This window comes from Linepithema humile, chromosome 1 (assembly GCF_040581485.1).
Source record: "Linepithema humile isolate Giens D197 chromosome 1, Lhum_UNIL_v1.0, whole genome shotgun sequence".
In the NCBI taxonomy this organism is placed as follows: domain Eukaryota; kingdom Metazoa; phylum Arthropoda; class Insecta; order Hymenoptera; family Formicidae; genus Linepithema; species Linepithema humile.
Window position 1 is genome coordinate 45,309,288 of NC_090128.1, and position 11,704 is coordinate 45,320,991.

Sequence of the window (11,704 nt, forward strand, 5' to 3'; positions counted from 1 at the left end):
CTTCGTTACGTACTCAATTTGAATTTCGCGTGGAGCGTTAATAGTGCAGCTCACATGTTCGGTTCGAAGCCATACAATACGTAAGTATACAGCTATGTTTGACTAATGCAGAATAAATTTTTCTATAACTCATAGATTATGATTGCTAATCGATTATTTTCACATCAAATATGCAGTGATCGATTTTAAAGATTGTAAAATTTTTTTTTTACGTATTTAAAAAATGCAATGCTACAAATACTTATAGAATTCTCGCTATTCTTTTGCATGCAACAAAGTAATTTTGTCTCGTATTTTATTTGAACGATAGAGAAATCAACCCGTCGGAGAATAGACTCGTGGCGTTTATGGCATATGGCGAGGGTTGGCACAACTATCATCATGTGTTCCCATGGGACTACAAGGCGGCTGAATTAGGAGATTATAAATTGAATATAGTCACGATGTACATTGACCTATTCGCGAAGATCGGCTGGGCATACGATCTCAAGCAACCATCAGCGGAACTCGTGAAAACTGTCCTTAGGAAAAAAGGAGACGGAAGTCATTGGAGTATTGTATCGGAAGCGAACAATAAAACTGAGCAATGAGGATTAATAATTTGTAAGGCTTATACAGCGCCGCACGCACCCGCGGCGCGGAGTGATACACGATCCACTGCGTAGATCGATGAGAGGGAGAATATAGCGACAGCATAATAATAAAGAACACATTGCGAGAAGCATGGTTTTCCTTTCTTTCCCCTGCCCCGACGAAATTCTTACCCATTTTTCAAGCTAATTAAAATTAAACAACGCATACAGGAAACCACTAGCGGTGGTTAATCGCTAATCATTTTCTTGTAAAGAGTATACATATTATAATTGGAACATCTATTATGTGCGGATTGTTTTATTTTTTTTCATCCTAGATGATTGCAAAAGTATGGAAACGGAAAAGAGTTACGTGATATAATCGTTAGATAAGCAGCATTTAAACTCTATTCAGCGTAATTACATAATTAAACACTAAAAATTACAAAAAATATGAGATAAAATTACACTTAATATTGATTTCAAACTTTAATTTTATTTATTTGTATTTGCGTTTTGTTTTAACGACTTCTCAACTAAATGATTAATCGAAAATTTGTGTTTATTACTTATTGTTATTAATTGTTTTACAGAGATGTGATCTCGACATGGTCATCGGGCACAGGCGGCGCCGGTATAGTCGGCGCTGTGTCCTACGCTGAACTTGCTATGGTGTTATCTATCGAAAACACATTGTTAGTCATGTTGATTGTGCCAGTTTTGGAAGCGATCGCATTCTGGTGTATTCTCAAACATCCGGTGCACACCAGAATTCCGATCACGAAGGACGGTATCAATAGTCAAGAACAAATCGTCAAGGTTTCTAAGAAGAGTTTCAGGGATAAGATCAATTTGGTGCCTGGTTTGATGAAATACATGATACCGCTTGGACTAGTTTATCTGTTTGAATATTTCATCAACCAAGGCCTGGTAAAATAATATTTTTATTACAGTTTATAGATAAAATTCTTCTCTCCTTTTATTATATCCACAAATTTTTATATATTTATTTCAATTTTCTTTTCCTTTCTGATAAGGTTGGAAAATTTTGTGCGTTTGTGTTTTGTTAAGAATTACTTAAAGTAAATAACTAAATTCTTTTTTTAAATAGATAAAAGTTATATTGTTTAGTATTGTCTATAAAGTCATATCGCTTATTAAATATTTTTCTGGTTATAAATTACTATCCGACAATTAATTTTGCAAGTAACACGAGTGAAACATTTTACAGTACGAACTCATCGAATACGATGACATTTGGCTGACGCATGCCGAACAATACAGATGGCTACAAGTGGATTATCAAATAGGTGTATTTATTTCGAGATCATCGGTAAATTTAGTGAGCGTTAACAAAATTTGGATTATGTCCGTGTTGCAGGTAATGATTCAGACTCAAGAGAAATTGAACAAAGATATGACTTGTATGAATTCTGCAAAAAGTTGTTATTTCTTACGTTGATTTTCTTTTCAGTTTATTAACGTCATAATTCTTCTCTTTGAGGCTATTTATTATTACATACCATATATATGGATCGTTTTCATCATTGTATTGTGGGAAGGTCTGCTTGGCGGCGGGGCGTACGTGAATACCCGGTAAAAAATTTCTCATATATAATCATGTAGCATTTAATAGAGTTATACAATATTTTACATAATTGTGTAAAAATATGTATAATTATACATGACGAAATATAAAACGTTATATATATATATATAAATGGAGCGACTGCAGTATAGAATTACATGTAAGTACTTTTTATACATACTTATATATAATGTCCACAATATTTTATATATAATTATATATGAATCTCTGTTAGTCTAATATATGATTATGTATAAGTCTTGCATCATGTATAAACATATATAAGTAAGAAGCAAATTTCAGATATAGTCATACGCAATTGTATATGATTTTGTATAAACGAGAAATTCTGGCTAATTGTGTCACTTTTTCCTTAATTTCACTTAATGCCTTGATTTAAAAATATTTTACTTTTCTAAAAGTTTCTATACCTTTTTCTCATCGCGCGCGTGCATGCAAGAGAGGAATATAAACAAAATAAAATAAAAAAACACTATTTTACATTTATAAGAAATATATGTTATTTATTGTATTTCTAAATAATATGAGAAAAATAAATAACATGAGATATAAATACATTTTATGAATGATACAAATAGTTCGAAAATTAGTGCTTGGGGTATTTAAAGAAGAGATTTTTAAGAAAGGACCTCATCAAGTCACTCTTACTGCCCATACAGCACAGAACATTGCAATTACATTGCAGCAATGTTACAATCTTGCAAGTTGCAATGTAATATTGTTGAGACATTATTGCAACCTGTAATTGTAATATTTCATGAGAATGTGACAGCAACATTCCAGTAACATTGCAATAGCAATATTCGGTAATTGCTAGTTCGTTCGTTTACCGCTATGCGACGCGCGTTGCAAAATCAATGGGATTTAAATCTGGACTCATTGCTGGCCATTCGAGTCGATTTATGCCAACTTCATCGCAGAAATCAAGCACTTTTCTCGCAACGTGCGGTCGAGCATTGTCTTGCATAAACAAAAAGTCCTCTCCGATGAAGTGCGCATACGGAACAACGTACGGTATGAGTACGTCTTCCACGTATACATCTGCGTTCATGTTTGCGTCAAAAAAGTGGAGATCTGTGTGAGCATTCGCAGAAATTCCTGCCCAAACCATTACAGAGCCACCATTGTAGCTAGGCCTCTCACTTACAGTACAGTCTGCAAATCGTTCTCCAACGCGACGGTATACTCGTTCTCGTCCGTCTGAAGAATACAGACAAAAACGAGATTCGTCGCTAAAAAGAACGGTACTCCATTCTGCATATGTCCAGCCTGCATGCTCGACAGCAAAATTGAGTCGAGTTACGCGATGGCGACGCATAAGCGAAGGTACATTTGCTGGCCTGCGCGGAAAAAGACCGTGTTCCGCTAATCTGTTTCGAATAGTGTCAACGGATACATTACATTCGCGGACATCTCTTAAATTGTTTCGAATTTGAACAGCCGTTCGATGTCTGTCTCTTAATGAATTTAAAACAATAAATCGGTCATCGTTTTTATTCGTACAACGAGGACGTCCCGAACCAGGTCTTCTTTGGACAGAATTAGTCTCCAAGTACCTAGCATAAGCACGTTGCACGGTTGACACTGATAAATCAAGTGCCTCAGCAACGTACCTTCGACTTCTCCCATCTTTAATTAACGCTACAACTTGAGCAGCTTTTTCAGGACTTATCGTCGCCATAATTGACCAATAATTTCAATGCGAAAAGATTAATTATTGTTTACTTTGACGAAGTCGTACGAATAAGTAACGCGTCTCGAAAGAAAAAGATCAAGAGAAATCAAGCACTCTTCTCGCAATGTGCGGTCGAGCATAAACAAAAAGTCAGGGCGGAGAAATCACAAAAGATCTGCAGACATCTCCTTCGGATGCAAAACAATTGATTGAAAAATAATGGTTCGAGTTTGCGACGGTGCACGGTATAAACAAAAAATTGTAGCTTATTGGGATCAAAAGCGTACGAAAGTACAGTCTCCTCTTTAAAATGCTTTTTTATGCATCTCGATACGATGATTTTTCGCTGAGAGATTCGCATTTGAAGTAAGAATCTGCCTTTTTCTTCAAATGCGAATCTCTCGGCGAAAAATCATCGTATCGAGATGCATAAAAAAGCATTTTAAAGAGGAGACTCTGTACTTTCGTACGCTTTTGATCCCAATAAGCTACAATTTTTTGTTTATACCGTGCACCGTCGCAAACTCGAACCATTATTTTTCAATTTTGCATGCTCGCGCTTTGTCATCCGCCATTTTCAATAAATTTATTTTGCAACATTGAAATAAATTGATTCTTAAAGTAGAGATTTTTAACTTCATTTCCATATTTTATAGAACTTTCTATCTTTATTATTTACGAAGTTATCGTCAGTTGAAATTTGATGAATTTTTCCCACATTTTCAGTGTACCGCTTTTTTTTCGGGTGAGTGTATTAATCTTTCTTTGTATTTTTATAAAATGTAATATTTAAACGTAATTTACACGTAAAAAAAGTAAATAGAAACTTACATATTGCCGATCTCTTCAACAGCAAGAAGAGATGACCCAAAACCCGCAGATATCGTCCGATCATTAACAGCGAATTCCACTATTGCGCAAGATTTCTCCCCCATTTCACAAACTGCATTGAATGAAGAATTTGCCATGATGGAAAATTTCCGTTCTGTTTTGTTTTCTGACTTTGACCAAAAAAAAATGTTTATTGAAGTCAGGATAAGAGCAACGTTCCAGTGACGTGAATTATTGTCATATGGAGGATTGTAAGTTTCCGCATAGTCGCAGAACGATTTGCTCATTTTTGTTATTTTGCCGCCAAAATCTGTATATTTCTCTCGTAAATTTACAGTATCTAAATGTACCAACGAAATATCGATAGAAACACCCAAACTCGGATGATGGAACACAGCTTGAATTTGATTCACGTATGCTAATATCATATTGTGCAACTTTTTCTCATCGTAGTCCACAATAGGCCGCAATTTAATGTATGCTTCCTCGTCCAGAAAAACGGCCAGTTTTATGATTAATTTTTGTTGTGTATTTCGCACGTAACGTCGCTTCGGCTTAAAATTGTCGACATGATAAAGATTTAAATTATCGGAATATTGCAGTGATCTTTTAATAAGATGAGGTATGCCGAATGAAAGATTAACTTGTTCTCCAACGCAAATGTCGTCGACTAAAAACATAGACGCAAGGTCGTTCCACAGAGGTCTAATCTCCAAGCTGTCGTTTTTCAGAAAAATGAGTCCTTCCTATATTAAGAAAATATTTATTTGTATTTTGCATATTATGTTGATGTATATTAGAAAGAGCAATAAAGATTAAATGTAAAAACTTTTATAATTTGAGAACAATTCGTTTTATATATGATTCTACCGACCAATCCACGTTCGTAACAAAAGTTGATGATCGCCGAACTGACACGATCCTTGTGAATATATAAACAAGAATTCGATGCTTTCAAGTGCGGCAGCTTCTCCGTAGCGCTTTTTATATGATATTGCCATATTCCATACTCAGGTGATACAGTCTGATTTCTATGCAGGTGTAGTTGAATCAATTGTCCGAAAACTTTTACAGTTAGAGGTATCTATAAATTGGTCAGCAATTAAGAAGCGACTTGATAATTCTTGCATTATGTTTTGGATATTGAGCAATGAATAAAGCAGTAAAACGCACGTACCTCTTTTGCGTCTGTCGGGTAAAATGCCGGCAGCAATATCGTTTCGATATTTTGCGTGATATACGCGTTCGTTTCAGTTAATAAGATTATTAACGCCAACTTCAGTATAAAGAACATGTTGTTTTATGAGTTTTTGAATGTTAAATTATATATTAAATAATTTATGTGCACATTAAAATACTCGTATATTTGTTATGTCTTACGCGATCGCGTATTACGAACGTACTGGCATCTGTATTTAGGAATACGATTAGTATCGTTTGACTTTCATGGTATATTATCTCTTTGCTACATGTACATATGTATAAATATCTTTATTTTCGAATCTTGAATTTGGGAAGAGTGATACTTAGGATAACAGTGTTGGTTTAGAACGTGCAATTAGCTATTAGATGGCGTACGCGACAAAAGAGCTGAAAACAGGCATCAATCACAAAAATCACTTTACAATATGCTGAACTAGTTCTGAACACTAATTTTCAAACCTATTGTATTCTCTTTTTATAATTAGTAACTAATAATTTGTTTCTTTTAGTTCTTTCTAACAGCAATCAAATAAATATGATTTCAATATCGTTAATTCTACGTAATTTTGTATAAATTTGCTTAATAAACAATAAATGGATTTATAGCACAAAATAAAAGGTGAAATTAGTTACTAAATGAATTACAAACACAATTTTAAACTGATTTGCAAACGTTTGCAATTTTATTTTCTCTTGTATTGTTGTCCACACATATTTAGAGCATTTCGAGAATTATTCTTCGAATAAGTAGTTTTCTGGCAGACAGTAATACTGACGACAATAATAATTCTGACCATTTTCGTCTGTGTGACACCACGTTCCATCTGGAAAATATGGATTGATACCATAGTTGAGCATTTCTAAGCGAGGTGCGTAAAAAATAGGTGATTTTTTTTGTTGGCAGTATATAGTACAGGCTTTCCACGGCTTTTCGAAATCATGAAGGGCCTGACTTCCCGGCTTTTCTTTCAGGATTACCGTTAAGTTTTTAAGCATTTTCTTTCTTTTGAACAAAGTGCATTTCACGGTTGTAAACTGCTCGATTGTCACACGATTTTTAAAGCAAAGCGTCGAGTCATTGCACAGGACTACGTCGTAATATAAACCTCCGCAATTCGGCATTCTGTGAATCCCATGTTTGCAATAACGTCGTTTGACCATTACACCTTTAGAATTCTTCAAGCAACCGCTTTGACAGGTGCCTTCTTCCCATTCACTCCAATTATCATCGTCACAATACTTGAAAATGTATGGTGGTTCGATAAGGGGTACGCATTTTCCTCTACGACATTCTTTTCCCGGTGCGCAATAAGTGCCTGAAAAAAAATTAATTAAAAAATCAGTCTTTTCTTAGATTTCTTTAGAAAAAAAGATGTACCATCCAGTGCTGGTCCCGCGAAGAAATTATTATATCTTGAAAAAGTTGGCGTTTCGCATTGTAAGATTCGACATATATCAAGCAACGTTACTACATTCGCATTTTTGTCGAGCAAAAATAACTCGCATTGTACTTTGGCGGTCCATTCTCTTCCGGGTAAATCGTGATAACGCGAATGGTCCAATTTATTTTCGTATTCATAGTTTTTTGATCTCGTACGATCTCGAAGGCACGGTTTTTCGTTCCAGAGGTTTTCAGCCACTGGACGGCAACACTTGGCCCATGTTGTCTGGTTTCTGATGTACTTCTCATCTGAATGTATGCGCTTGAACCTTGGACACGTTTCTAAACTGGAATCCATTCCTAAACTATTTAACAGATAAATTATTGATATTGACAATATGCTTTACTTTGTAACAATTTATTTATTATATTTTTATGTATTGTATCATTTATGTTAGAAGAACTTTTTTATTGAAACATAAAAAATAAAATTTCTTTATACTTTTTTTTTGTTCTTATCTTTATGTTGTACAAAGAAATGATTTTTTTATCATATCGGTAATACGACTTGAAAGGGTATCGAGGCATGCAAGTTGCCAATAATAATTCCGCTAATAATTGTAATGTAACAATTCTCAAAGTACAATTAAATTGTATAATTATAATTTTTTTATTATAAATTTAACAATCTTTAGTAAATTTCAATAATTTAACACACAAGCTTCTAATAACAGTATTTTCATTTCTTTCAAGCATTTGGCCCCGAAAATGAGCTTGGTTCAGAAATATTCTTAATCACATTCATCCTTCTTCATTCACATCATCGTATTTCAATTTTAACCTATATAAGATCTATTCTTTGCTCTTACTTATTGCTCTTTACTTATTGTTTGTTCTATATACCTTTTTGTATTTCTCTACATTTTTTACAAAATTCTGATAAATCTAAAATATTTTTAATATTAAGTAATTGATAAAACGCAGTATTATTTCCATCAGATGTGCAATATATTTAAAATAGTCATGTTTGGAAAATAGTAAGAATAAACCAGCAAGCAATAACATCAAACATCGCAGAACAATGGTGCTTTGAAATTGCAAACATCTAAATTTGTTTAAAATTGACAAAATCTATAAAAATAGAAGCAGGAATTAGAAATGCATATGTTTGTTATTAAGAGGCAATGTAACTTTGAGTGACAATGTCTCGAAAAGTCAGCTGTGGTGTAGAAGAATTGAAAGGAGAATGATGATAGATAGAACAAAGTATGAGAGCAAGGAAGTCATAAAAAGAAAGTTGAGATAAGAAATGCAAAAGACGGTAATAATACGCAAACCAAAAAGTTAGAATTTCACAAGACTTTTGTGTGACTCCTGTTAATTAGAGAACGAGCGCACTTTGACCACACAAAAATGAGTAATTTTGCAATTTTTTTAATAAGTATATTTAAATAAAACATTTTTTTATGTGTTAAAAATCTAAATTTTTGAATGTTACAATTTATACAGTAACAAATAGTTGCTATTTATATCGAATATGTTCTCTTCTAAAATCTACGTTTGTTAAACGTTTATCGAAATGATGTGCAACACATCTCGATCAATTTTGGTCCAATTAACTTGAATTGTTAATTATATATTTTTAAAAGTATGCTTTATTGTCGTACTTACGATTTTTGGTTTACAATATATTGTTCTTAAGAAAAAAAGAATTTTTCTCTTAAAAAATTGGAAAGTTTATTTCACTCGTACGTACTGTTTTACTTTATTACATTTTAAAAATCACATGTATGCGACGATAACTATATCTTTTCTAAAATTTTTTTACTTTTTTTTTATTAGACAAGTAGCATTAGTATACTTTTGCACACGCTTATTTTATGTTTAAAAAATATTATTTTTTAAAGAGTGGCCATATTAGGTATTAGGTAACTAATATATAAATAGGTAACTATTATATATAAATTATATATATATATATATATATATATATATATATATATATATATTAGGTAACTATTTATATATAAATAGTTACTATTTTTTTTTACAGTAAACTATTATTGAAGTCTCTTCAATATCTTTAAGGGTGATAGCGGAAATGCCTGGAAAGAGTGGAGATATCTTAGAACTAGACCACTAATTTGTATGTTGACAATTACTTGATCTTATAAAAATATTTTTTATTTTATTATTAGAATTTTGTGGTTTAAATTATTGTAACTTATTGAACATAGTCAGATAATAAATGACCAAAATATTTGTAACTGTAATTTAATTATACTTTGAGAATTGTCACATTATAATCGTCAACTCGGATAACCTGCGTGGCTCGATTTTCTTCATGTCATGTTTATTGATTTTATTTATATTAATCTTTCTTTGTATTTTTATAAAATGTAATATTTAAACTTAATTTACACGTAAAAGAAGTAAATAAAAACTTACATATTGCCGATCTCTTCAACAGCAAGAAGAGATGACCCAAAACCCGCAGATATCGTCCGATCATTAACAGCGAATTCCACTATTGCGCAAGATTTCTCCCCCATTTCACAAACTGCATTGAATGAAGAATTTGCCATGATGGAAAATTTCCGTTCTGTTTTGTTTTCTGACTTTGACCAAAAAAAAATGTTTATTGAAGTCAGGATAAGAGCAACGTCCCAGTGACGTGAATTATTGTCATATGGAGGATTGTAAGTTTCCGCATAGTCGCAGAACGATTTGCTCATTTTTGTTATTTCGCCGCCAAAATTTGTATATTTCTCTCGTAAATTTACAGTATCTAAATGTACCAACGAAATATCGATAGAAACACCCAAACTCGGATGATGAAACACAGCTTGAATTTGATTCACGTATGCTAATATCATATTGTGCAACTTTTCCTCATTGTAGTCCACAATAGGCCCCAATCTAGTGTATGCTTCTGCGTCCAGAAAAACGGCCAGTTTTATGGTTAATTTTCGTATTGTATTTCGCACGTAACGTCGCTTCGGCTTAAAATTGTCGACATGATAAAGATTTGAATTGACGGAATATTGCAATGATCTTTTAATAAGATGAGGTATGCCGAATGAAAGATTTACTTGTTCTCCAACGCAAATGTCGTCGACTAAAGACATAGACACAAGGTCGTTCCACAGAGGTCTAATCTCTAAGGTGTCGTTTTTCAGAAAAATGAGTCCTTCCTATATTAAAAAGATATTTATTTGTATTTTGAGTCTTATGTTAATGTATGTAAAAAAGAGCAATAAAAATTAAATGTAAAAATTTTTTAATTTGAGAACAGTTTGTTTTATATATGATTTTACCGACCAATCCACGTTCGTCACAAAAGTTGATAATCGCCGAACTGATGCGATCCTTGTAAATATATAAACAAGGATCCGATGCTTTCAACTGCGACAGCTTCTCTGTAGCGCCTTTTATATGATATTGCCATATTTCATACTCAGGCGATGCAATCTGATCGTTTCTATGAAGGTGTAGTGAAATTAATTGTCCGAAAACTTTTACAGTTAGAGATATCTATAAATTGGTCAGCAATTAGGAAGCGACTTGATAATTTTTGCATTATGTTTTGAATATTGAGCAATAAATAAAGCAGTAAAACGCACGTACCTCTTTTGCGTTTGTCGGGTAGAATGCCGGCAGCAATACTGTTTCGATATTTTGCTTGATATACGCATTCGTTTTATTTAGTAAGATTATTAATAACAATTTCAATATAAAGAACATATTGCTCTGTATGAGTTTTTGAATTAAATTATATATTAAATAATTTATATACACGCGGTAGAATACTCTTATATTCGTTATATCTTACGAGATCGTGTATAACGCACGTACTGACATCTGTATTTAGGAATGTATTTAGGAAAATATGCTTCGTGTCGTTTGACTTTTATTGTATATTATTTCTTTGCATGTATAGTACACATGTAGCGCAGAACGCTTTGCGTAGCACATGTATGCGCTTCTCGCTTGTGTAGGTGGGGCTCGAGAGCCGGAGCCCGATAGAAAATATCGCATCCGTGATATATACAAATATTTTTACGATAATATTCGCTACATAACGATAGCGACATTGTCGTTATAAAGTTAGAGAATAAGTCTATTGGGCTGTTATCTCGGTCCCACCACCTAAGGATAATGAGATCGCAGATATAAATGAAAACGAAGAAAACACAGAATGCTATACTAAAGCGCTGAAAAATATCTGTCACTGTCTTACATATAATCGAAGACAAATTAGAAATTGTTCTGCTGCTCAACAGTGGATCTTCAATCAATGAACTTTCTTATAAATACACTATTTATCGAGTAAAATTAATATTTTATATATTTAATTATCTAATTAATAATTAGGGTAATGTGCAATAAAATTAAGATAAATATATATTATTACAAAATATTACAAAAAATAT

General features: G+C 32.9%; 2 protein-coding genes across 6 annotated transcripts; one reads left to right on the plus strand and one right to left on the minus strand.

Annotated features, from left to right (window-relative positions):
• Window positions 1-585: 585 nt before the first annotated feature.
• On the plus strand, window positions 586-2,563 carry LOC136999323 (battenin-like). Its single transcript, XM_067353042.1, has 3 exons — window positions 586-1,502; window positions 1,804-1,953; window positions 2,047-2,563. Exons 1-3 carry the CDS (start codon window positions 1,242-1,244, stop codon window positions 2,170-2,172), a joined length of 537 nt encoding a protein of 178 aa, XP_067209143.1. The 5' UTR covers window positions 586-1,241; the 3' UTR covers window positions 2,173-2,563.
• On the minus strand, window positions 2,564-11,134 carry LOC105677932 (A disintegrin and metalloproteinase with thrombospondin motifs adt-2-like). Of its 5 annotated transcripts, XM_067352954.1 has the most exons (8): window positions 10,899-11,134; window positions 10,593-10,805; window positions 9,720-10,465; window positions 7,269-7,636; window positions 5,865-7,206; window positions 5,562-5,771; window positions 4,688-5,433; window positions 2,564-3,381 (listed from the first exon to the last, which is right to left on the minus strand). In XM_067352954.1, the coding sequence occupies exons 1-5, from the start codon at window positions 11,013-11,015 to the stop codon at window positions 6,623-6,625; spliced, it is 2,028 nt and encodes a 675-aa protein (XP_067209055.1). In that variant the 5' UTR covers window positions 11,016-11,134; the 3' UTR covers window positions 2,564-3,381; window positions 4,688-5,433; window positions 5,562-5,771; window positions 5,865-6,622. The 5 variants fall into 5 exon arrangements, with proteins under 5 accessions (XP_067209055.1, XP_067209052.1, XP_067209057.1 ...); XM_067352951.1 differs by having other exon boundaries at window positions 2,564-5,433; XM_067352956.1 differs by having other exon boundaries at window positions 2,564-5,433; window positions 5,558-5,771.
• Window positions 11,135-11,704: the final 570 nt, after the last annotated feature.